Below are 25,686 nucleotides of genomic sequence, written 5' to 3'. Positions count from 1 at the left end.
TCTGTTCATCAATATCGATAAAATTCTCACTTTTCCAACTATCTGTTCCTTTCCTTTAATTAGCTGTGAATCTAAAACGCAAGGCAAAGCAACCTTCTCAAAATGACAGCCTCTTCATCTTCAACCGCTGAAAAAGATATATACATATTCACAACATCACAAATACCTTTACCTATAAAATATTCACATCCACGAAAACCAAATTTAGTAATTCCACCAATACTTCACCGAACTTTACATAATGCATTAGATGGAGAATCACCTTCAATTTTATTCAAAAATTCAGAATTAATTATACCACATCCAGATGAATTAATAAAACATGATTTACCTTGTACATCTTTTTCTAATTCTAATTCTTTTGAAAATAAATTAAATGAAAATGAATTATTAGATTCATCTTTTTCAAATCAAATTTTAGATTCAGAATTAACTATAAAACTTCATTTAATTGGAAATCCATCAACATCATCTTCTTCATCATTATCATCAAAAGATGTTGATGATGATGATAATGATAATGATGAAAAAGTAGTAGTAGAAGAATATTTAAATTGGATTAAAAAAAGTTTAGAAATTTTAGAAAAATATAAAGGATTTAAAAAAGAAAAAATTGATAATTTTTTAATAGGATTTAAAGGTATTGATTATAGAGGTTCAAAAACAATTGCATCTGAAATGTTCGGATGTGGTTCAGAAGGTTTAGAAAATCCAAATACTCAAATAATTTCAAATAAATTAGAAAAAATTGTTTTAAATGTTTTTAATAAAATTAATTATTTTTTTGAAAATGAAAATAAAAATGAAAATAACACTAAATTAGGTAGTTTATATTTTACTTTAAATTTATTAAAAAAATTAAAATCACAAATAAAAATAAATTCACTTGATACACCTGATTGTCATCATTTACCAAAAGAATATACAAATTTTGCTAAAGAAAATAAAATTCAACTTTGGGCAGGAGGTGGAGGAGAAGGATCAGGTTAGTTTAATTTTTTTTTTTTGATTAATCTTTGAATTAAATTGAGCTGTATTTTTAAAAAAAATAGATCCTTTACCTTCTATTCATTTACATAATTTACTTCAAGAATTCTCAATTAAATTAAATGATTTAACAAATGGTGAATTTAATAATTCTTCTCTTGAAAATTTAATTAATTTAAGAGAAGATGGATTGAAATTTCAAGAAAATGTTGAAAAAGCAGTACAAGTTAAATGGGTTTTAAGTGTGAGTTATTTTTTATAACCCCGTTTTATACCCAAAAAATCAATAAATGCTAATTTGATTTATAATCTTAATGTAGTATACACTTGTTTCCAAAACTAGAAATGTAGTAAAAGATAAAGGGTAAATCATTTTACATCTCTTCTTTTTTCACAATCATCGTTGATCGCTGATGAGAAAATATTTGATATTTCTAACTCTTATACAGTTATATCGTTGCTGCTAATTTCATATAAACCGATATCCATTAAATTTGATCAACCTCTTACTTTGTAAAAAAGGTTATGTATTCTTTGGGACACCGAAACGATAGATAACCTTCCTGCGGCTTTCGTCCTTTTTGTACTCTTGTTATGATATACAATTAGAAGTTCATGTCAAATCCGGTTTTATCCCACTACGTTACTCATACTTTGTCGATATTTATATACAATGCATTGTCAATTTCCAGTTATGATGATGATACGGTATCCGAATCCTTCACCAATTTCTATTCATCCTCATATAGGATTTCTCTTTCCCTTTCAAGCGATGTCAGAAAGTCAATCATCTATAAGAGAAATACGCATTAGCGAATGATACGAATATAGTATTGATTGTTTCAATATATATATATATATAAATATATATATGAAACTTACAGTCTTATGTCTTCGTTCAGCTTCTAACTTTCCAAACGGAGTCTAAAAATTTCAAGATCATAAGTTTATAGATTTTTAATCTTTTGTAATTTTTACAATTTTTTTCTTTTCTTATAAAACTCACTTTCATTCGATCTTTAACTTTTAATAATTTTTCTTCAAAATGATCTTCAGCAGATTGTCCAATTTTTTGTTCATTATTATTATTATTATTATTATTAATATTATTTTGATCTTCATTAATTAATTTTCTATTAATTTTACAACTATATGCAGCTAATCTTAAAATTCCAATTGAACCAATTGCATCTAATCTATCTGAATCTTGTACAACTTTTAATTCATTTATATTTAATTGCCAATTCCATTGATTTAATTTTTGTAATTTAATTTCAGTTGTATAAGAAATATTTGGAATTATTTTAATTATTAAATTTGATTGTTCAGAATTTAAAGCTTTATGATTTAATAAAGGATTTAAAAGTTCTGATAATGTAGGTGAAGATTCTGTACGATATTTATGATCTATTTCATTCGATTTATCAAAAAATAATTTTTCAATTGTTGAAAAAATCATGAAATAATGAACTTACCATCTAAATCATGAAATAAAGCTGTTAATTCAACAACTAATAAATCAGGTAATGGATCAAGTGTTTTGGCTATTCGTATTGCCAATTTTCTTACTCTTTGAACTATTGAATAATTTTCATGATAAGCTACTGTTCGTACATAAAGCAAATTTAGAATTGAAATCTCACCATGATGCCAATCATGAGATGGGTCATATCTGAATAGAAGACAATATAATTAAGCAGTAATCTACAAATAAATGGAAAAATAGAGCTCACCCAGCCATATGATCCTTTACGAATTTTTCAGCTTTATCCAGAAGATCTTGACGATCTCGTACATTATCTTGATTTACTACGCTCATATTCTTACACGATGCAATTGTTTAAGCTATAAATAGTAAATGAGAGATGATTAAAGATATAGGTAGAAACAATTGTACGCGACCTGGACGACGCGTGTGGAGGTTCGATAAGTTCATTCAGTCGATTACAAGAGACTTTCAAGAGTGGCAGGCACTGTTAACACTTGTAAAGTATGTAGAGCCGTTACTGTGATGATAGGTCGAGACGATACACCGATATCCCCTGAGCAGGACCGGAAAGCGAGTACGAAAGTTGCTAAGTAGAGTTCGAGATGAGGTTCACGAGATATACATTTCTTAAGGAGAAATAGTAGTAACTTAGATACAGTGTTCGGTATATATATGTATAGTTCTAGAAACGCGCATCTCCGTCCTTCCTTATCTATGACGTCCTTAGCGCCGTACTAGCGTATTATGACAGTTACACGCATGAAGGTGGTAAGTTTGAAAGGTGTGATGAGCATGCCTCTTGATACATACCTTGATGTCAGATAATCGTGCTTACAGTTAGTAATGCATTGTAGATTTCGGCTATTGCAGGATTCACGTCCTGCGAATATAGTCAAAGGGAGTTCGTAAGATTGATTTTCCCCTTTATCTCGGACCGGAAATACAATTGTATATAGATCATCTGAGCCAATTCTCGACAAGATAGCCGGCATAATGCTCAGATAGGCTGAAAGAGGGATATTCATTCTGCCCTCAACAAAACTTTGATGATCGTAGCGCTCGAGGAGTTGTTTGAGGCGATGAACGCTGAAATTTACACTTGATAGCCGATTGATATTATGCTTACTCGTGAATACCAGCGTTTCAGCCATCATCCTTTCATCTTTAACCCTTCCTTACTCTGACTTTCGTCATAGGACTCGAGAGTTGGTTAGCCGATTGATAGTCAAGCTTGTCAAGTCATGAGAAATCCTGTTTACAATGATGATATTGTAGAAGACAACAGTATAAAGGAGAGAACAGTGACTCGGTTGTACTGGTTTATCAGGTTTACTATACTCCTTCATTTGTGTAGAAACTTGAATACATATTCTGGTTGGATTTACATCTCTGAAACCAATAGTATTTTTCACATACCCGTAAGTCTCGAATCAGCTTAAGATGGGTTCAGCACAATCACATCCTCGACACAATTACAATGGTCCATTATTTGGCGGTCATTATTCAAGTGATTTCTCAATTGGGGTAAGTTTTGCTATTCTTCAAACCAAAAAATTGTTGTGTATGCTAAATAAATGATTTCGGGATATTGGGCTATAGCGTAATAAACTAAACATTAACAAAGCATTACCTCCCACTCCTAAGTCAGTAAGATTCGGGAATGATCCACCGTGAGTTCAAAATTTTAACGCATCAGATGCCTTATACAACTATGAGGTACCCCATCAAGAGATGTTTGCTAATGTCAATCAAAATAGCGCTTGGGAGTTTTATCGACATAGACCTACTGATGAGAATTTAGCTAATACTCGATATTGTTCGCCACACGCCAATGGAGGCGGGAGTGGAAATAGTGGTACTCCTCCTCCAGCTTATGGGACATGGGATGAGAAAGGATTTACAATTAGGAATCAATAGTGTTGTGTCTATATTCGGAATTGTATATATGTATGATGACTTGTGAAATTTCGATCTACATGTAAGTTAAAGCTTGACAAAGTTATGCTGTATAATTTAGTGATTCGCTTGTTTTATTTGTATCAGAGCACTCTGTTTGGTGAATCTGCCGATATTTCATGCATACTTGTATCAAGTTAGTAACGTAGGCAATCGCCCAAGCTTCCAAGCTCTACATTTCATGTCGAATTGTAATCAAAGCAAGGGAAGAGAGTGAGAAATTCTTTTGTTAACTTGAAAAGGAGAGTCAACTCTTCCTCTAAAACAATTCAAATCTGATTTCGATAGTCAATAGATAGACTCAGTGGAAAATTTTCGAAATCATCGAGCTGTCTGCAAGTGATAGGCTAGATGTTTAATGCAAAATTGTTCTATAAAATTACAAGTGGAGAGATAAGAATTCTTATCATTGATTATGTAATATTGATTATCCGTGTTCCTGAACGTCATATGCATGGTTGTTTTATCTTAAAACCAAAAGTATAAAACCAAAAGTAAAATCGACCAAAACATCCTTTACATTCAATGCGTATCCCCTCAAATCTTCAAGTCCAGAACATCATCAGATAAACTACATGTCCACACAAATACAACAAAGAGTTTTCCACGATGCGAGACTTCGATCATAGCGACATGAACACGATTTTACCCTTTCATTACCCTTGATATTAGATCAAACTCCGACAAAGCGTAAAACACTTTCATAAACAACGACTATTCGTTATAGGGACTAACGGCGGTGGAAACATGTAAGATGGTACTCTATCCGAAAAATTTATTCATTGATGATGGACAAATGGTATTACAATCAACTCGGAAAAGTAAAAATATACGGAAAGATATATCAGAAATCAAAATGGAATCGCTTAAAGAGGAATACGATCAAAAGACTATATGGGGAAGATTAGGACATCATTTGAATTTCTTCAGACTACATGTTCTTATATTCACTTTCGTGCCTAGTAAATTCTTCATCTAACTTACCAAACAATGTATATAGAATGACAATTAGCTGATACCTTCTTGATTCGCATAGTCATCGTTGCTTGCATATTCTATGGTGCGAATAGTCATGCATCCGGTAATGCGAATAGTATAGAGTTAGGAAGACATAAAGTCACTTTTGTGGATGGTCTTTTTGTTTGCTTTTCAGCCATGACGTGAGTCTTGCTATTACTCTCAAAGCTCCCAAGCGTAGAAGGCTGATACTTACATGAAGAACATGCGGTCTCGTACCTATCAAGTGGGTGAGAATTCCTGAGTGAGTGTGATGAATATGCTGATACCTCCAATATATAGTGTTTCTGCCTTACATCCATTCCAACAAGTTCTTATCTTGATCCTCTTTGTTATTGGTGATCCAAAATTCGTTTCTCTAATGATGGTTTTAGTACGAAAACGATACTTTAGAATACATTGTGAACAGCTTTTACACAATGACAAACTACGTAGAACACAAACTATTCATCCTACTAAGACTGATGATGCTTTGGGTGGGTTTGTTGCGCAACATACAGTGAAAGAGAACATGAAAAACGTTAGAGGGAAGATATCAGCTCCAATCAGTGGACATAAAATTGGGAATTTTGTTTCGGATTCCAACGGACGAGAGGGGATCAGTGATAGTCCTTCGCCTATGGTTGACGAAGAAGGTGGACCTTTGGAAAGTCCTGTTAATGATAAAACTAGTCAGCCATCTACGATAGGAAGATCAACCACTGTTATACCTACCAATCCAACATCTCGAGCTGAATCATTGAAAGCTTTTACGACTGCTTTGCCCAATTCAGCTTCTCCAACATCTGTGGAATCTGATAGAACCGCTCAATCACCTTATTCAACTAGACAGAGGTTACGACAACAAACAAGACAACTCACCTTGGCTCCAAGTCAGACAATTAATATTGCTTCCTTTGATCATCCTAGCCCATCCCGAGTCAGGGATGCGACACGCAAAGGCACGAATGGTGTACCGTTGGACCGCATAAAGTCTAGTCCTTCTCAATATCCGAACAGACCGCCAGGTTATCTCCATGGAGGATACAAGAATACAGGTATGGGAGGATTTCCTACTCCTTTCGAACTCATCAAGAATCATTTATTACCAGCATCTACAACACAAAAGTTAGGTAGACCAGTTAAGAAATTAGAATTAATCACGAACCCGACTTTTTATCAAGATGAAGAGAAACGATCTTCTTCAGCAGAATATCATCGAGGAACTGGAGAAGAAGAAAGCTGGACAGCGATGGTAGCTAAATGGATGCCTGAAACGTTAAGCGGATTAGTAATTGGTCGAAATAGTCGATTTTGGACCGAGGAGCTAGATGACGATGAACTTGAACAAATTGGGGGAGTCGAGTACAGGGCTTTGAGATTATTAGGATATCTAGTCGGCAGTGTACGTTGTCAAAACTTTCTGTCCCAATACTTTAGTCTGCGAGTATATATAGCTGATAAAGTTTGATTGTTTCGATATAGTATATGTTGATCTGCCAAATTATACCATTTGCAATAATCTCGATATATCTCTCCAAAACGCATAAATGGGACTCGGCATTTCAAGCGACTCAAGGCGTACAAATTGATAACGTGAACAAGACTTGGTATTCCTTGTTTTTAAGTGCGTCGTCGTTTACCGGGACTGGCATGAGGTATGTGATTGTTTCCCTGCATAGGCAGCGACTCACCTTATTATCGAGCTGACCTACATCCGATAGTCTGGTAGATCAAGGTTTAGTGCCCTTTCCCGATTGCTACCTTCAGGTGTGGCTTGTCATCTTCATCCTATTGGCTGGTAATCACGCTTTCCCGATCTTGTTGCGATTCATCATTTGGGTAGGTACTAGAATCACCAGGAGAGGAGAAAAATTTGAAACTTTGCATTTCTTACTTGATCATCCGAGAAGGTGAGTCGTAACCTTTGATCTCCATCATGAGCAGTGAAGTGTTCTTATGGTCCTCCATGAATCAATCGTGTTTTAGATGCTTCTTGTACCTCTTTCCAAGTCATCAAACATGGTATCTTCTCTTCGTAGTTCTAGCATTCATGTGAGTCCGTTCGCTTACGATCAAACGGGTTACTGAGATGGGATGTTACAGGGTCGTCGAGCTGCTTGCGTTTCTCGTTCTCAATATAGGTTTGCCGGTTCTCGAATCTATTGACAGATGGCAACGATTCTCGGATGGCTTCTTGCAATCACTTAGTGTCAGAGCCAGTGGCTTAGGAATAGTAGCTTTAAGCAATATGGCTCCATCTGTCTTATTCTTATACGTGGTGAGTGCTGTGATCAATCGATGTGCGAAACATCTGTCTGATCGTTTCCACGATTAGATCTTGATGTACGTAGCTATATACCGTGAGTTACACTCCTTTGCTTATCACACTCAAGCGCAATTGGCTAATTAAATGGATTAGCTATCGCGATGTCGGTCAGAGCTACCAATGTATATGAGGAGAAAGGTGAGCTAGGACAAAGTCGCATTCGATAACTACCTCGATTAACGTGATGAGAATATAGCCTTGGGCGTGTATGAAGCTGAAGATCCAGATACTGCGAGCAAAGATGAACCTGAATTCAAAGGCAAAAGACATGAGGTGTTTTCGTGAGTTTGAAGGCAGTATCAAAAAGTGATATCATAGTTGCTAATATTGTCCTGTGCGCTCAGGAAATACCTCCTTTGGCACATGCGTAAACAACTTGCATTCGATATTTGGCCTTTGACAGCTGCGATATTCTTGATATGTTGTTTCGAACGGGGTAAACTCATGGATCCCGAAAAGTGAGTCGGGCAAAGAGCTTTTTCATCGCGAAGATGATTATGCTAAACCAAACCAATAGATATGACTGGTTTACTATCTTCAGAATCTTATTTGAATGTACTTCCGCGTATTCGGTCATTGGTCTTAGTCTCGGAACACCGAATAATAACTTTTCTTTCGTCGGTGAATTGGGATATGCTTCGAAAATCGTAGTAAGTGTATAAATGCCTAATTTGGTTTGTTCAAATCCATGTTCCGGAAGATGAGCTGATGAGATATCGTTGATAGATCATTCTTGTGATGCTTAGAGGTAGACATAGAGGATTACCAGTAGCTATTGATCGAGCTATTCTCTTACCTAAAGAATACTCTAGGATCGGTAAATCAGAAGGAGAGATAGGGGTAAATGGAGAAAAACCTAAAGATCCAAATAATACGCCTACAAGACGAATGACTGGGCAGAATGGTAGTCCGGCTTAATTCTATATATACCTTACAGAAACGTTCATTTGGCATGTACTGTAATACTATGCTTTTAAGTAGCAAGATAACTTGAACCATTTTGTCTTGGAATTCATCTTTTTTTATCGAAATCTCGATCGTGCCTTTATTTCGATATCGCTTAAAAGTATGATTTCATGATTTCATAAATGATAAACCTCCACTTTATAGCTCCACCTCTATCTAACTCGTATTATGACAAAGGTATGAGATTGATGTAAAGAGTAAAGAATGGACATGGGTCATTTGACATCATAAGTTGGGACTTTTTCCACAAAAGAATAGATAATTAGTCATAAATCATCTTAAAACCTGCTGTGGTCATTCTGGGTTGATAAGTATAAAAACGATGTCATTTATTATAAGAAAACCATCAATTACATTATCACGTTCTACTTTTCCTTTTTGTTCTTCTTCATCTATCATTTTAAATCAACAAATTAATTGTAAAATTAAAAATCAATATTCACCTAAAATATATTTTAAATCTTTTTCAACAAATTCAATTAAAAGAAAAAGAAATTCATTAAATATGTCATTTGATCAAAATCAAAATCAATTTAAAGCTGAAAATTTATTTTCATGTAAAGGACTTACAGCTGTTGTAACAGGTATGTTTTTTTTTGTTGGTTCTTTCGATACTTGTGTTGAAATTTATTTATTCATCTGTTATTTCTTTTATTTCTAGGTGGAGGAACAGGTATAGGTTTAATGCAAACTATTGCACTTTCACAAAATGGTGCAAAAGTATTTATAACTTCAAGAAATTTTGAAAAATTAAAAGATGTTGCTGAAAAATATGGAAAAAATTTAAATAATAATGGTGGTGAAATAATTCCAATAAAAGGAGATATTTCAAATAAAAATGATATTGAAAATTTAGTTAAAGAAATTGAAATTCAATCTAAAGATGGAATTAATATACTGTAAAGTTTTGTTTTAATTGTTTAAAATAAATAAATAAATTTTAAAAAAATATTAATTTCTTAATTGAGAAGTTTCATCCTAATCTAATGATATATTAATTTATAGATTCAATAACGCTGGTATTGCAGGTGAAGGTTCAAGAGAAGGATGGGAAAATATAAATTATGAAAATCCAAAAGAATATTCTAAACAATTATTAAAATCTGAATTTAAAGAATGGGATGATATTTTACATACTAATGTTGCAGGACAATACGTTAGTTTTAATCTTTTTTAAATAAAACTTTTTTTTAATATGCTTTGAAGAATGAAGCTGATTCTTCAACAACAGTTCACAGCAGCTGCTTTCTTACCATTATTGGCTGATGGAGCAAAATCAACAAAAGGATATGCTTCTCAAATTATAAACGTTTCTTCAATTTCAGGTTTAATGAAAAGTTCTTCAGGTGGTCAATTCGCTTATACATCTTCAAAAGCTGCTTTAGTTCATTTATCAAAAGTTATGGCAAGGGAATTTTTACCTTTAAGAATTAGAGTTAATCAAATTGCTGTATGTTTAAAATAATAATTTATTTTTGTCAAATTATCTATGCTGATAATTTCCATATCTATATTATATTATATAGCCTGGTATATTCCCTTCTGAAATGACTGCAGGAGATTCTGATTCTACAACTCATAAATCTGATTTATCAAATACTGGAAAAGGTAAAGGATTACCTTCTGGTAGACCAGGTAAAGAAGAAGATATGGCAGCTGCTACACTTTATTTAGCGAGTTATGCTGGTGTATTGTATGTGTATTCTCATTTGAAAGCAAATGGAATAGGAATAAAGCTGATCTACTCATTGAAATAGCGTTAATGGTCAATTCATTGCTCCTGATGGCGGTGCTACCGTAGCTACTCCTTCGTCTATCTAGGTAATCATCCTATATTATCTTCTTCAACTACTATAGTGATATCGAGTTCAAACCTGTTTTGTAGCCGTAGTATATAAATGTTATGCAATCAACATAATTGAGCCATCGAATTCATGCTCAAGCATTTTATACCAATCAGTCACGTCGCGGATCTATGTATGTATCGGTGCATCGCAGCATCGGTTACCGTAGTACTGTGATGGGGACTGAATGTGCTGGCCTTTTGAAAAGCATAGTGAGATCCGAGTTATGCGGGGACTCGTAGGTACCCAAAATGCCAATTTACTGGTTGTCACATGAGCTTTATGTTTTTGGTATAACCTGACCTAATAATAATAACAATGTATGTGCGTTTTGAAAGGATACTACTCACCTCAGAGTATGAATCGTCATCAAAAGTAAATAACAGGTAGAATTCCAGAAGCAGTAAAATAATAATAATAATCGGTTAATGATTAATCATTTTTAACCGGTAAAGTCGTTGTTAATTACTTCCAGGAAAAACGGGATTTATATCATTCCATTCATAATTGTGCAAGTGACCATACATACCCATTCATCATTACTAGTTTACCCATTACATCTAAACCCACCCCCATTGAACATCCATAGATCTCATCTAATTTTCATTGTGTGTATTCGGAGATTGAGCATCCTCGTGGATTCGTTAACAACCAGGTGGGGACGATCATTTATTCCCTTTATTGGTTCTTATTAGACTTTGAAATCATCAATCAATCGACTACTTCTAAATAACAAGTTCTTATTCTCTATCCTTCCTTGATATCCGTTGTATCTACATCAATCCTCTTACCTTTTGATCTAGTACTTTTGACGTCAAGCAGAAATAAAACTTCATCATGGTGGGCTTCGTTTCATTTCCTGAAACATTGAATTTGGATAGGCAAAGTGAAGTGAGTCAGATCCGAATTCCGTCTCATCCTCCAAGATTACAGCGAGCTGATATGAAGACAGTCTGTACCTGGCACAAGAGTTCCGGGTCAAAGTGGTAAGCAGCTGTGGAACCGGGGAGATGTTATACTGTAATCTGACTAATTTGATGAAATTCGATCAGATGTATATCGATGTGGTAAGTGAAGTTGGATCTGGTTTTAGTCATATTGAGAGCAGAGCTGACGAGAGTGTCATAGCCATTTGGGATAAGAAATGGTTCGAAACATTACCTGGAGAACCTACAACCCTTTTCGAATTATTCGACATGTGTATGTCATTCCAAGCATATATCCTCATATTCACGGGAGTGACTGACCTAATTCATCATCACTTAGCCGTCGCAAGACACCCGAACAGAGCATTATTCCTTCGTCGAGCTATTGTACCGTCTAATCCAGCTGCACCTGCATCTTTGACTAACACTAGTCCCGCCGAACCTGTTTATTCCCGTACCTTGATCCCGACATCCTACGGGGCATTTCAGACTCGTCGATCGAATACGGGTTCAGCATTATTAGCTTTAGAAAGAGAAGGTAGATTGAAATCATCTATCGGAACTAATGGAGTCAGTCCTCCAGAAATCACTCATCCTGGTGTACCATATTATGGAAATTCGAATCGGCACAAAGCGGGAAGTAGACGAGGATGGGCTGTAGGTGTTTGGTCGAAAAATAGAGAAGAATGGCAAGTTGTAGATTTCGCTTGTCAGGCATACGGTTTAGTAGGGGTTAGTCTGTATGAAACTCTTGGTCCTGATGTCGCTCAATACATGTAAGTTGGCAACTGTTATTCCGATCATACCAAAGTATGACTAGCATACCGAATGGCGTATGTAACACGGAGATGAATGCTAACTATTCTGTTTCAGCACAAATCACTGCCCATTACCTATTATCTTTGCATCATCGAATCACCTTTCCTCGCTTTTGAAGATCGCTCCCAATTGCCCTTCTTTGAAAATCATTGTGTCGATGGATCCCCTTCCTTATTCAGAGCGCAAGCTACTCTCAGACTGGGCATCTAGTTTGAATATTGAACTTCTAGTCATGGACGAGCTCGAACAATACGGGTCAACCGATGGTGTTTATACAGAGCCTGGACCCGTTAAGAATGTCGCCGGAGACCTAGATTTAGACAGAGAAAGAATCGTCACTGTAAGCTATACTAGTGGGACCACCGGTAAGTGGCTCAGCGCTATGCAGGCAAAGTTTGTTTTGCACAAAGCTGATTGCAACTTTCATGTTATGCCTATAGGTGATCCCAAAGGAGTGGTCCTGACCAACAAAAATCTAACCTACGCTATTCGATCCAATGTATTGGGTTCAACTGATGGTTTGATGACTGACGATGAGTGGAGATATATCTCTTATCTCCCTCTGAGTCACATGTGAGTCATTCTTTGTGTATTCGAGTTTACCGTCTATCCCTCGCTGATTGCTCCAACCAACATCACTAGTTTCGAGGTATGTTCAGATGCCTGGATTAGGACCAAGGTATGAAAGGTTAACTGATTATTCACTGGTGCAGCGGTTCCTCCATTTTGTGGTCATTCACGGAGATGGCACGATCGCATTCACCACCGGAGATGTAACGAAACTGCTTGAGGACGCCCAAATTATCCAACCTATATTCATGGCAGGTGTACCGAGGGTATGGAACAGGTAGGTGATCTCTTAAGAGCATATTCTGCCCCATGCGTATTTGGAGGTTTTCTGATTTTGGTGTTCAACAACCTCATCCAGAATTCACGCAGCGGTCAGAACTCAAATGGATGCGGGCGGTCTCAAGGGAGCGTTGCTGAAGAAAGCGGTGGAAGCTAAACTAGCTAATTGGCGAGAGACGGGCAGCGTTACTCATCCCTTGTGGGATGCTTTAGTTTTCAGAAAGGTCAGTCCTCTTCCTTATCTAATGACAAAGTAGTCTTATCTCAACAATCTTGTTCTACCATAGATAAAAGCTCTGCTTGGAGGTAAATTGGTGTATATGTGTTCGGGAGCTGCCCCACTCGCCCCGGACGTTCATGAGATGTTGAAGATCTGCTTTGGATGCGACGTTATTCAAGGTGTAAGTGTCATTCAGTCATACCTCTGAGCGTAAGAGTGCGAGGCTAATCGAGGGCTGTCTCAGTATGGTTTGACCGAAGTAGGTTACATCGATTGAAACATAGATTCTAGGGACAAAAGCTGACTTCACACGTTGTAAAAGTCGGTTGGAACTTGTACAAAAGGGTATGTTCTCGTCAATCCTTTGGTAATCTCACGTGCATTTGCTGATCATTTATGGCATATAGTATCGGTCGAGACGTTCGAGCCGTCGGCACAATTGGATTCGTTCAGACCTGCAATGACGTCAAGTTCGTTGATCAAGCTGAGATGGGAGTGAGTGCGACCTCCTGAACACTGAGCTTGACATTGATCACCGTCTACAATAACAGTACACAAGTAACGATAAGCCTAATCCTAGAGGAGAGTAAGTTATTGCTATGTCCAAATTGATACCTTGATAATCAGCTGACGACCCGACATCAGGGTCTGTCTGAAAGGATATAATATAACACCTGGGTATCTACACAATGTCAAAGCTACAACGGATAGCATAGATCAAGACGGATGGTTCCACACAGGAGAGTGAGTTGGCCATCTCACTTACGAGCACATATCCTCGAGCAATCACAATACAGTACATATACTGAACATGTGACTTGACAGTATCGGTGAGATCACGCCTCAAGGTCACTTGAAGATAGTCGATCGGGTGAAGAATGTAGTAAAACTGAGTCAAGGGTATGTTTACTTTCAGCCTTTGGGAACAGGTGGACTGAGTTGACTTGTTCATTACTCCTGGCTTGAACAGAGAATACGTCGCTCTTGAGAAGCTCGAGTCTTTCTACGCTTTAGATCCACTATTTGCTTCTTTACTCGTTCATGCGGACTCCACTCGTTCGAGTTTAGTTGCAGTGGCCGTCTTAGATCCAATTCAGACTTCGAATTTCTGTTCTTCGGCCTTGGGAAAACATGTCAAGCCTGAGGACATACGAGGTTTGCAAGAAGCCGTTAGCGATAAAAAGGTTAGGAAATTGGTATTGAAGCGATTGGCGAAGATATCTAAACAACACAAGCTTAATGGGTGAGACTGCTTCCATCTTCCTCTGCGGATGAGGCTTCGCTCTTGCAACAAGTTTAGATGAAATCAACAACTACTAACAATTAGCGTCTTACAGTTTCGAAATGATCAAGGGTATTCACCTGACTCTTCAACCATTCCCTGATGAAGTGATGACTCCCACTCTGAAAATCAAGCGGTGAGGCAAGGTCGTCTAGAAAATGAGCGAGTGTCAGGCTAATGCTATGATTGTTTGGCAGTAACGTCGCCGCGAAGACATTCAAGAACGAAATTGAGACTGCGTATAAAGAAGCCGAAGAGAAGGGTGACGCAGAAGGTGCGGGTGCGGATGCAAAGTCCAAGCTATAATTAGCAACGAACAGACGGAGCGTATACTTCCTTATAAGGGATGGCAGCCAATAATTACAGTGCAGAGGGAGCTCTAGGGATTAGTCGAGTGAAGAAAACGTATTACAGAGATATATATCTGTTTATCATTATGAAATTATCTCGGTATTGTTGTGGAAGAGTTATGATGTATTAAATTGGAAAAATGTGAAATTGGTATGCTTATGTATTTGATTGAATCAACTTCCAAATAGGTCGCTACGTCTCATGAGATAAGATTTCCCATCAGTTGCATTGCAATATTGCCTTATCTGAAATCAATCCATGAATCAGTCCAGCATGATCTCGCCAGCATGTATGGTTGATGATTTATTGATTTCTAACATTTCGCCAAGTCACATAACATCTCTTTTATGAAACAAACAAACAAAACATGACTTTTTCAAATTAACTGTTTTCATCCATTCCTTAACCAATTATTAATTATTAATTCAAATTTCAGAATCTTGAATCGTAAGTTTTACATTTAAAGTTTAGATTTCATTTCTTCAAAGATTTTTGTAATTTCATCTTTAGATAACTAAGATAAATTCATAAAAATCATCATTAGTAAAAACGATAATCATTATGTGATTTGAATTTCTTTATAAAAATAAAAAAAACACTTACATCTTTTTGAGCTATAAAAAAAAACATAATTTTAAATGAAAATTAATATTTTATTCTCTTTCTCTTTTTTTTCCCCCACATATATAATATTTGATCTTTTTATTAAAAATAAAAACAAAAAGAGAATTTTGCTTGATTGTAATAAAATTTTGATTTTAAATTTCATATCTAAAAGATTAGAAACTTACTTGGCCAACCAATAACTAAACCTTCTTCATCTCCTTTTTCAGCAAATTTAGGTATAACGTGAAAATGTACATGATCAACAACTTGATGTGCTGCTCTACCATTATTCTATTAAATTTTGAAAAAATCATTTTTTCCTATAATTAGTAATTTTATTTTTCTCAATATTTATACTTTAATTGATTTATGTATCTTACTTGAAGTATATTATAATTTTCAGCTCCCTAATAAGTATAAATAGATTAAAATTAAATCATCTTGGTTAAATATATATAATGTATATTAATATGAATAAAACTAACAGAAGCAATTGCTAATTTTTTTAAAGCTGGAATTATATCTTTTGTTTGATCATCTGGAAGATCATTCAATTTTGCAGCATGATCTAAGTAAAATCTTTTTATCAGTTTTCATCATTTTACGAAAGAAGAGAGATTTTACTAGAAATGATTAATAAATTGTGGAATACAAAAATACTGAAATGTAAGAAGATGATGAATGAATATGATTGAAAAAATAAAAAATAAAAAAAAATAACGATTGAATAATTCAAATACTATCATTTGCCCCGTTAACTTACATTTTGGAATAACTAAACAATGTCCTCTTGCTATAGGTCCAATATCCATAAAAGCAAAGATTGTATCGGTTTCAAGTAATTTCATTCTACATCAAAATTTGATTTATCAATATTGATTATATATTGTTGTTTTGAAATTGAGTAAAAAAATCCAATACTTACGAAGGAATTTCACCTGAAAATTGATTCATGATTCATGATTTTAAACTTTCAGCTCATGTGATTGAGATGTAAAGAAGAAAAGAGTAGAAAACAGACTGACCTTTAACTATTTTACAAAAGATACATGAAGCTAGAGAGGTCATCTTAAGTTTGCGTCTTGTCGTGGTTATGTATGTCAAAAGAGTTTGCCTGTACGATATCCGATTATCAATGATCAATGTTTGAAAAAAAACGGTGATAGATTCGTGCTGTACACTACAACTGCTGAGGACTACTGCAACTCGTCTTCGAAGTGGTGTATGTTACCGGTTAAGAACCAACCCAACTCCTCTTTAACTTGTGGGGACCCCTTAACCTTTATCATCACAACTCATACGAGTACATTTCCACATCATACTCATACAATCTTGTTCGGCCTATATTCATCGGATCATTCGGCCGATATAGGATGTGGAGAACGTCCACTATCATCTCAGACAAAGTGAGATAACCATAAGTACACATGATGTTATAATACGAATCTACGAGTCATATTTAATCTATTACTTTCGGTCGAAATTATCATAGTCAAGTGTGTCAAAAGAGTCAATAAAAGAAAAGGTATAAATGATCATCCGTAATAATTGAAATTTCTACATTTCTTTCATTCTCCTAAAAGAAAAAAAAACTCAATAAATCAAAAATGTCATATACTTCAAATCTAACTAATCATAATCCAACCAAATATCAAACAAACGCATCATTCGTTTATTCTTCTCAAAATTCTTCACCTATTTTTGAATTACTTGATGCGAAAAAAGGTGAAAAAATAATTGATTTAGGATGTGGAACTGGTGAATTAACAATACAAATTAAAGATTTAATAGGAGATGAAGGTGAAATTATAGGTATTGATAGTAATGAAAGTATGGTAAGTTGTTTTTTCTTTCTTGTTTGGATTATATAACTCTGAAAAATAAAGTGAATTTGAATTTATTGAAATTAAATCAGTTAAAATCAGCAAAAGAATCTACTTTATCTTTAAATAAAAAAATAAATTACTTAAAAGCAGATATACAAGATTTTGATTTTTTTAAATTAAATTATCCTGAATTAAAAGGTAAATTTGATAAAGTTTTTACTTCAGCAACTTTACATTGGTGTAAATCAAATCCAATAAATGTAATTAAATTAATTAAATGGTTATTAAATTCAAATGGAAAATTTATTTTTGAATTTGGTGGATTTGGAAATGTGTGAGAGAGGTTTTTATTTTTAAAAAAAATTAATTAATCATAAATTAAAACTTTGACAACTCATATTGCCGACCCCCTTCCCCCTTAGCGTCGGTATAAGATCAGCTATACATCAAGTTTTACGTACACGTAATATTGATCCTATTCCAATTGATCCATGGTATTTTCCAACTGATAAACAATATGAAAAGGTTAGATTTTTTTTTTTTTTTTTCTTTGGCTTTTCATTTCACTTTAACCTCTTTTAAATTTTAAAAATAAATTAATCAAGCTAATTAATATTGAAATTGATCGTAATAATAGTTACTTAAATCTAATGGATTAACTCCAGGATTAATAAAATTATTTCCAAGACCTACAGCATTACCTACAAATCTTAAAGGATGGTTAGGAACATTTGCAAGAAATTCATTTCTTTCAAATTTATCAGATCAAGATTCAGATGAAATTTTAAATCAAGTAGTAGAAATTTGTAGAATTGATAATTATTGGTCAAATGAAAATCCTGGTATTGGTATTAAATCGATAAATAATTTATCAAAAGATGAAGAAGGTTGGGAAGTTATGTATGTAAGACTTAGAGGATCAGCTATTAATTCATAAGTATAAGTATCAGAGTAGATTTAGGAAATCTCAAATAAAAAGAATTAAGAAAATGCATTTGTATTTTTGTTTTTAATTAGATTAATTATCTTCTCTCCTTCGAATTTGCACTGAAATAAATACGTGGTTTTATATGACTGAATCCAACTCCGCACCTTGCCTAAACACTTCATCCTTTCACTCAGGTCATCCGTCGACCTGAATATTGTGTAAATCTTCATCTCTCCACCTCTCTCCACTACATTGTTGATTTTCACATCAGCGACGATCAGTTGGTAGCGATATTCTTATGATCCCCTTCCCTGGATAATCTTTCGTCCTCTTCGCTGTTGGGAACTCGTTGATTATGCTCGACAGAGGGCAAAATATCTGTATTAGCCAAAGAGATTTTGGATCCTCCATCAAAGGCTAAAGCGATTTCTTCAAGAGTATATCCTTTAGTTTCAACCATGACTGCGAGATTTATCTCAAATCTCAGCGCCAATTTAAAATGAACATTCCACGGTGAAACACTTACAGAAATATACAAGGACAAATTGAATAATTACTAAAGGCATATATACAGCGTAATACTTGTACCCTACATCAAAATTATAAATTAGTAAAATTTGATTGAGGTTTATGTTGCTTTAAAAAGGGAAACTCACCAATCGCTTCCAAAGCAATTGCATCAACCCAAGAGACATAAGCACCTTGTAATTGATAAACGGTATTCCAAACTAACATTCCTTTTGATCTCATTGAATAAGTTTGAATTTCAGATGCGTAAGAATAAATGACAGGACAAGCAAAGTTGAAAAATCCTTGAAAAATCCAAACAAGAGATACAGTAGCTATTCCTGCACTAGTATTTGTTTCTCCAGTGTTGGCATATACGCCCCTTAAATATATTAGATCAGATCAGCGCTAAATCGGTAAAGATCTTGAATTCTAAATAGGTAACTTACCCTGCAGCACATAATCCTACTAAGCAGAAGAGAAGGAAAGGCCAAGTCCATAGTACGATTTTTCTCCTTCCGATAAATTTACCAGCATACACAGCACCAATTTGACAAAACCAAGTAAAACCATTCAATCCAGCAGCAATACCAGTTTGAGTGGTAGGATTTGTGATACCAACGTTTTCGAAAACGATAGTATAGTAATTGTACAAGATAGAAGCTCCAGACATGTTGAATAAGCAAGGCATAAGACAAGCTAAACCAAGTCTGTGAAGGTTTGATCTATCTCTCAGAATTGTCTTCCATTTTTCGGCTTTAGCTTCTCGTTCTTTGAGGATAGCAACTTTCATTTCTTCGAATTCGAACAAAACTAAAGGATCTTCTCGATTTCCATTACCATGGTATACAACCATGAAATCAAAAGCTTCATCTTCTCTTCCATTGGCGAACAACCATCTAGGAGTTTCAGGAACGAATTGAACGGCGACAAGAATGTAAATTGCAAAGCCAACTTGTATAATATAAGGTATTCGCCATGACCAAGAGGTGTTTGAGGATATATAACCAACACATCCAAAAATTACCCATCCTTCAATGAAAAGACCAAGAATGTACCATGAGTTCTAAGAACAAAGCCTCAGTCAAAATAAATACAGACTAGCGATGTGTATAAGCCAAGACTTACCCATGAATGAGCGACAGTCGACCTGGATCTGGGATGACTTATTTCTTGGACAACGATCAGACTGGTCATGAGGAACGAAGTAAGTCCGAAACCAATGATAACTCGTCCGACGCAGAAAACTAAAATCCCGGGAAGGTCAATCCTTTTCCATATTCCATCATGATTATCACTCACGAGCGTAACCATTTGCACCGGACACACCAGCAATACAGCCGATCACAGAACCAATCAAGATAGTATATCCGTAGACTAAAAGATGCTCAGCTCATTAGTATGATCTCAATAACAAGGATTGATGTGGGGAAAAAAAGGATTGTATGTGGGAAGAGCGATACATACATCTGATACCCCATCTTCTACCCCAAACTTCATCGATGTAAGTGATGATTGGACCAACAACGACACCTGAGAATGAACCACAAGCATTTAAAAGACCAAGTTTGACACCATTGGGGTACCCCACATCGGCTTGCCAGGCATCGGAAGCTTGAAGACCGGAGATGAGAGATCCGTCATCTATTCACGAGCAGTATATTAGGCGAGTGTCTCAAACGGAGAATATGACCAGGATCAAGAAGACGTACATCCATTCAAGAGCATACCAATGGCTACGATACTCAAGAAGCTGTCCAAACTTTGTCAATTGAAATCTCTCGCAGATACAATCATGAAATGACTCACAAGTTGAGCTTAAGCTTTCCCTTGTTTTCGTACCATTTCAAATGGTCACTTGCGTTCGGACTACATAACAATCAGAACATGAGCCTGAAATTCCCAGATAAAGGATTCATGTAACACAGCATATAATTGGGGGAATATATCTGCACTTACATATTTTGCCAATCCGGAGTAATCATCCTTTAAACTAACAAATTGTGAGCTCAAAACAAGACAAACTTTCAAACTCAAAAAGCAACTAGCGACGCAGGCATTATCCTGATCCGCTAACGACGGTATGATCTCAGCTCGGCGTCCATTCCTCAATATTATTGTTTATTTTTACCCCATCCAAGGATAGGGTAAATAAAAAACAGTTTTATAGAGGAAGACCCGGCACCCGTGTTGCTTTTTTATCAGATAATTCATTTTTTCACTTAAGTCTTTTAAAGGTACCTCCCCAACACCATTTCCTCACCCTATAAAAGAGGAAAGAAATGGGTGAGAAAGTCCGACATAAAAAGCGTTTATCAACATCTGTTGAAGATGATTGATAAATGAATTATCGATATGTCATATGTTCTCTCTTTTGTTTTTATGTTTTGAGCTTTCTTGAAGAAGAGAGTAACATTTTCAGACTAGCAATTTAATTTTTCATGATTCATTTGACCGCGTTTTCAGATTCAAAAGAAAATGGATTTAACTTCAATAGATCAATTGATCATAGAAGTTTAAAGGAAACATCCTGTTTTATTTCTTTACTGACCTAGGTTTGTGTTCGCACTTCTAAGGTGGATGTAAGCAATTTATGATTGTGTGGTTGATTGCAAAATATGTAAAGATGGGAAGAGATGAAAAAGGATGATAGGAAAATTTATATGCTTATATATGTATTTGGGAAAAGAAGAAACAAATTGACGAGGTAAGATCGATCTTTAAAATTCCCACACCAAAAACTGAGAAAGGGAGTGAAAAGATGAAAATTGCGTAATAACGGATCTCCGTTAAACTCCGCCTTATCATATTCAATCTCATTAATTCGAAATAGCACTTTCTTTCGTCAGCCGTGATTATGGGATTTATTCCAAATTTGACATTTATTACTAGTGCTTCATATCAGGTATACATCGAGTCAAGTAGCGGAGCATCCGTTATCACCTAGAAGCGAGGTTTATTGCTGCCCCAGAACAGAATCGCGAATCATCAGCTCGTGTTTCACTCAAGCGGGCATAATTTTTGCCCTTCCTGTCAGACCAATACCCCTACGGAATTGATGATACAGTCACAACTCATCCGCAACGGATAACAAGCTGAAAAGGGGTACAAGATTTGCATGGCTAATCATTTGGGAAACTTTTCCCAACGTACATATATGTAACACTTTAACGAAAATTCGATCAGCAGTCAAAGGATAATAAGAAACGGAATACAAGAAAATATTTTCTTCTAATTGAGCTGCTTTTCACGCATGAAGTGACCATCGATATGGAAGGATACTTCATATCGTTAATCTTGTACTTGTATCGCATGTGTCCTCATCTTTGTTTTTATTATCAAACGCTGCCTGCGGATCTGTGAAGATATAGCTTTTCCTCGGCCGTTTGGATAAACATATTTTGAAGCCGTGCCGAGTCAAGTTGTCAGGGTTTTAGGGGGTATGTGCCGCGTACCTTTGTGATCCGATCGGAGAATTCAGTCAATAATCACTACTACCCCTACTACTAACTGCTAAAAATAATTCAACAGCAAGACCTATGGATTGTCTTCATGACAAGCATACATAGAGCTCATCAATCCCTCAGTATAATTCTCTGACTGTGGATGATTAAAGGAGATAGAAATAACCTTCTTTGAACATATCGACAATCATTCGCTGCAAAAGCAAATAAGATGGATATCGATAAATCATTCGCACCTCCTCCACCTCGTCCCAAAAGAACAATAAAAAGATGTTTGTGTATCTTTTGTGTACTTATAGCAGCAGGATTAGGATTAGTCATTTCATTTTTTATAATTGAATTCACCAAAACTACAATACAAGCTGTTAGAGATCCACATAAATCCCTTATTTATAACGGGACAATTACACCAGATTTAACTTCAAGTTCAGTAGTTAAACCACTTATAGATGGTGAAACGAAATTTGATATTTTGTTTACTGTTTATTCAAGAATACCAAATGAAGAAGTTCCTAATGAGAAACAAAGACAAGAATATTATGATGAAAAAAATTATAATCCTGAAGAATATACTGCAAGAGAATTATCATTATCACCTAGAACAGGTAGATCACCTATTGAAATTAGATATATGCCTATTGAAAAGGTAATTTACCAAGGTATCATTATGAAAGACTTAACATTGGCACATAGAGATATTGAGACCAATGTCAAGTTTGAGCTACCCTTGAAGAGATTGTGAGTATACCAATGCCGTTTTCTACCTTTTTGTCAATAATTAGGCGTCATCCAATAATTTCTGCGTCAACTCTCTATCCTACACACCTTGGGCTTTGAGAAGTCCTTCGCTTTTATCCTGTGCCGATCTTTGCACATCCCTACCTCTTCTAGATCCACCTTCATCTCCTGCTTCGCACATAAAACTGCTGTTCCTACCCTCCTCTTTTCTCCTTGAAACTCCATTCTCACTTTTCTCGGATCCGCGTCCATGCTTTCACTTTCCTACAATCAAAATTGTTGAGCTTGATGATTGACGGACTCTCATAGCTATGACTACTATCTCTACAATCCAGATGTTAGAGGAGCAGTCACCCTTTTACCTCAACAACCTAGTAAATTAGATAGAATGGAAGATTATACTCATTGGAAACCTGAAGAAGTTGAACTACCAAAACGTATACATCCTGAGTAAGTTCGATGCAACTGTATGAAAAACTTGATTTGTTTTGACTTCTAACCATATTACTTTGACTTTAAGATTTATAAATTCCATATCATCAAGCGATAATGGCGACGATTCGAAGAAATGGGCAGCTTTAGAACACATTTCTCATGGGTTCTCCTTGATTGAGTTTCATAATCATGGAGATCCATGTAAAAACTCTTCTGACACTACAAAAGATGATGTGGATGATATTGAAGATGATTTATATGCAAGTATTAAAGAGGACGAAGAAAAGCTTGAACAAAGTCATATCGATCCCGTCAATGTCATTGAGAAAGAGCAAAATATTAAATCTCAGAATATTACTGGACCTATTATTTCACCTGGGAGTCAACCTTATCTTGTATCCAGGTAAGTCCACCAACTTGATTTCAGTATACAAAGATCTGACCTTACGCTCGGATATAAAGGACTCACGTGTATATCGTCAATGAAACCCGACTATTCGAAAGGAAGGCATTCGATAAAGCACACAAAGATCTTCGTAAAAATGCGGTGAGTTTCTGCTAAAAATGTTAAGGTATAGTTATTGATATGAAATCCTTTAGTGCGGAAAAAGTTTACTGAGTGGCTGGACTTCGAGATTCCTTTGTACAAGGGAATACGCCACGAACGGTCATTGGGAAAATCGATTCGTATTACAACCGGAAGAAGGCAAGAAGAGTAAAGAATTGGCTTACGGACCTTATCTTGGTAATTTGATTCACGCGGCAGGACCAAAAGTGTGTATATTATTTTTGAATAAGAAATTATGAGATGAGCTTTATTAATTTGTCTATTTGAATAGGATGTTCGACCTTTACCTATAACTAGAAATAATTGTTCTAATTCAATTGAAGTTGATCCAGAATTCATTTCAGTAAACTTTACAATTAAATTTTCATCACTTAAACCTGGTCGTATAAATGTATTAAATAATTTTGTTCAAACTTATAGATCAAATCATAATTCAACAAAATGGGAATTAGAAAATGATCATAATGAATGGGAACAATTAAATGGAATTTTTGGTTCACGTACAAATGGAAAACATCCAAAAACTAGATTATTTTTAACTACAATTAAAACTTTATTAGCTTTTCCAATAATTATTTTAGAATTAATTTATTGGTATACACGTCAAACTTCTAATGGTTTAAATTTTTTTAGTATTTATTTTAAATCAATTGGAATTTTATTAACTTCTTTAATTGGTTTAATAAATAATTGGAAAAATGAAAATGAAAATAAAAATTGGTTAAATAGTTTAATTTTTCTATTTTTTTTGATTTTTGAAATTAGTCCTGCAATTTTACAATTAAGAATTATATTTCCATTTGAAATTAAAAAAATTGGTTGGTTTAAATTTAATTTTAAAAGATGGAAATGGTCACATTCTGAAAGAAATAGTATAAGAAAAGGAACAGGAATTAATAAATTTATTTGGATAGTAGTGAGTTTTTTTTTTTTTTTAGAGTTCTTTTCTAAAGAAATTTATCATAAATTTTAAAAGAATCAAAAGATTAATTTAAAAAATTTGAATTTTTAGGTATTTATAAGTTTATTTTTAATAATTTATATTCCAAATATTTATAAATTAAATTTAATTAATCCAAAAATTATACAAGAATTTTCAAATTATAATCAAATTAAAAATCAAAAAAATGATTTATTTCTTTGGAATAATTCAATAATTTCATCTTTTTTAAATTGTTTTGAATTATTTTCATTATTAATTCAAATTTTTCATAATAAAAATTTAAAAACTTTTGCAGGAAATTTTTCTTTAAATTGTTATTTTATTTTAATTTTTAGATTTTTAGATTTATTTTATTATTTACCTTTTATAATTGGAAAATATGATTTAAATTTTGGATTATCTTATATTTTTTTAATTGAATTTTTTATTGAAATTTTTTTTGTTTATCAAGCTTGGAATTATCCTAAAATCAATCAAAAATTGAATGATGAAAATGAAGATTAAAATATAAATAAATGCATTCAAATAAAATAGTAAATAAATTTTCATACATGAATTTAATTTTTGATTATTTAAATTGTGATTTTTCTAATAACTCTACATTCTTCAATTTGACCTGACACAAAAAAGATACGAATTATTATGATATAACTACAA

The 25,686-nt window shown here is 34.5% G+C and overlaps 10 protein-coding genes across 10 annotated transcripts; 7 read left to right on the top strand and 3 right to left on the bottom strand.

Moving 5' to 3' along the window:
- Nucleotides 1-102: 102 nt before the first annotated feature.
- On the top strand, nt 103-1,464 carry I206_102264 (uncharacterized protein; the record flags this gene model as incomplete). The annotated part of the gene is made up of 4 exons (XM_019159325.2): nt 103-985; nt 1,053-1,231; nt 1,308-1,351; nt 1,437-1,464. The coding sequence occupies 4 exons, from the start codon at nt 103-105 to the stop codon at nt 1,462-1,464; spliced, it is 1,134 nt and encodes a 377-aa protein (XP_019007619.2).
- A 254-nt stretch (nt 1,465-1,718) lies between these two features.
- I206_102263 (uncharacterized protein) lies at nt 1,719-2,806 on the bottom strand (the record flags this gene model as incomplete). Its single annotated transcript, XM_019159324.1, has 6 exons — nt 1,719-1,778; nt 1,870-1,911; nt 1,994-2,394; nt 2,463-2,564; nt 2,631-2,659; nt 2,721-2,806. The coding sequence occupies 6 exons, from the start codon at nt 2,804-2,806 to the stop codon at nt 1,719-1,721; spliced, it is 720 nt and encodes a 239-aa protein (XP_019007618.1).
- Nucleotides 2,807-3,916: 1,110 nt separating this feature from the next.
- Nucleotides 3,917-4,393, top strand: I206_102262 (uncharacterized protein; the record flags this gene model as incomplete). The annotated part of the gene is made up of 3 exons (XM_019159323.1): nt 3,917-4,000; nt 4,076-4,146; nt 4,234-4,393. The coding sequence occupies 3 exons, from the start codon at nt 3,917-3,919 to the stop codon at nt 4,391-4,393; spliced, it is 315 nt and encodes a 104-aa protein (XP_019007617.1).
- Nucleotides 4,394-5,288: 895 nt separating this feature from the next.
- I206_102261 (uncharacterized protein) lies at nt 5,289-8,675 on the top strand (the record flags this gene model as incomplete). Its single annotated transcript, XM_019159322.1, has 14 exons — nt 5,289-5,394; nt 5,469-5,592; nt 5,652-5,675; nt 5,732-6,833; nt 6,914-7,086; nt 7,153-7,341; nt 7,418-7,483; nt 7,535-7,709; nt 7,767-7,791; nt 7,851-7,895; nt 7,954-8,038; nt 8,102-8,215; nt 8,275-8,407; nt 8,484-8,675. 14 exons carry the CDS (start codon nt 5,289-5,291, stop codon nt 8,673-8,675), a joined length of 2,553 nt encoding a protein of 850 aa, XP_019007616.1.
- A 553-nt stretch (nt 8,676-9,228) lies between these two features.
- I206_102260 (uncharacterized protein) lies at nt 9,229-10,544 on the top strand (the record flags this gene model as incomplete). The annotated part of the gene is made up of 6 exons (XM_019159321.1): nt 9,229-9,307; nt 9,385-9,622; nt 9,729-9,879; nt 9,955-10,173; nt 10,250-10,416; nt 10,481-10,544. 6 exons carry the CDS (start codon nt 9,229-9,231, stop codon nt 10,542-10,544), a joined length of 918 nt encoding a protein of 305 aa, XP_019007615.1.
- Nucleotides 10,545-11,619: 1,075 nt separating this feature from the next.
- I206_102259 (uncharacterized protein) lies at nt 11,620-14,969 on the top strand (the record flags this gene model as incomplete). Its single annotated transcript, XM_070202535.1, has 16 exons — nt 11,620-11,767; nt 11,834-12,269; nt 12,367-12,677; nt 12,753-12,885; nt 12,962-13,159; nt 13,241-13,385; nt 13,449-13,562; nt 13,626-13,640; nt 13,704-13,726; nt 13,789-13,876; nt 13,933-13,967; nt 14,027-14,125; nt 14,207-14,281; nt 14,352-14,624; nt 14,719-14,799; nt 14,861-14,969. 16 exons carry the CDS (start codon nt 11,620-11,622, stop codon nt 14,967-14,969), a joined length of 2,283 nt encoding a protein of 760 aa, XP_070058636.1.
- A 505-nt stretch (nt 14,970-15,474) lies between these two features.
- I206_102258 (uncharacterized protein) lies at nt 15,475-16,688 on the bottom strand (the record flags this gene model as incomplete). The annotated part of the gene is made up of 8 exons (XM_019159319.2): nt 15,475-15,528; nt 15,618-15,628; nt 15,806-15,911; nt 16,001-16,027; nt 16,106-16,188; nt 16,384-16,469; nt 16,546-16,558; nt 16,646-16,688. The coding sequence occupies 8 exons, from the start codon at nt 16,686-16,688 to the stop codon at nt 15,475-15,477; spliced, it is 423 nt and encodes a 140-aa protein (XP_019007613.2).
- A 539-nt stretch (nt 16,689-17,227) lies between these two features.
- On the top strand, nt 17,228-18,383 carry I206_102257 (uncharacterized protein; the record flags this gene model as incomplete). Its single annotated transcript, XM_019159318.1, has 4 exons — nt 17,228-17,455; nt 17,536-17,780; nt 17,869-17,971; nt 18,084-18,383. 4 exons carry the CDS (start codon nt 17,228-17,230, stop codon nt 18,381-18,383), a joined length of 876 nt encoding a protein of 291 aa, XP_019007612.1.
- A 268-nt stretch (nt 18,384-18,651) lies between these two features.
- On the bottom strand, nt 18,652-20,866 carry I206_102256 (uncharacterized protein; the record flags this gene model as incomplete). Its single annotated transcript, XM_019159317.1, has 10 exons — nt 18,652-18,836; nt 18,901-18,963; nt 19,031-19,263; nt 19,331-19,947; nt 20,010-20,128; nt 20,184-20,258; nt 20,349-20,525; nt 20,594-20,634; nt 20,691-20,750; nt 20,841-20,866. The coding sequence occupies 10 exons, from the start codon at nt 20,864-20,866 to the stop codon at nt 18,652-18,654; spliced, it is 1,596 nt and encodes a 531-aa protein (XP_019007611.1).
- A 1,690-nt stretch (nt 20,867-22,556) lies between these two features.
- Nucleotides 22,557-25,533, top strand: I206_102255 (uncharacterized protein; the record flags this gene model as incomplete). The annotated part of the gene is made up of 7 exons (XM_019159316.1): nt 22,557-23,083; nt 23,393-23,533; nt 23,604-23,921; nt 23,981-24,065; nt 24,119-24,292; nt 24,358-25,002; nt 25,099-25,533. 7 exons carry the CDS (start codon nt 22,557-22,559, stop codon nt 25,531-25,533), a joined length of 2,325 nt encoding a protein of 774 aa, XP_019007610.1.
- Nucleotides 25,534-25,686: the final 153 nt, after the last annotated feature.

This window comes from Kwoniella pini, chromosome 3 (assembly GCF_000512605.2).
Source record: "Kwoniella pini CBS 10737 chromosome 3, complete sequence".
NCBI lineage: Eukaryota > Fungi > Basidiomycota > Tremellomycetes > Tremellales > Cryptococcaceae > Kwoniella > Kwoniella pini.
This window is presented reverse-complemented; position numbering and strand designations above follow the sequence as displayed.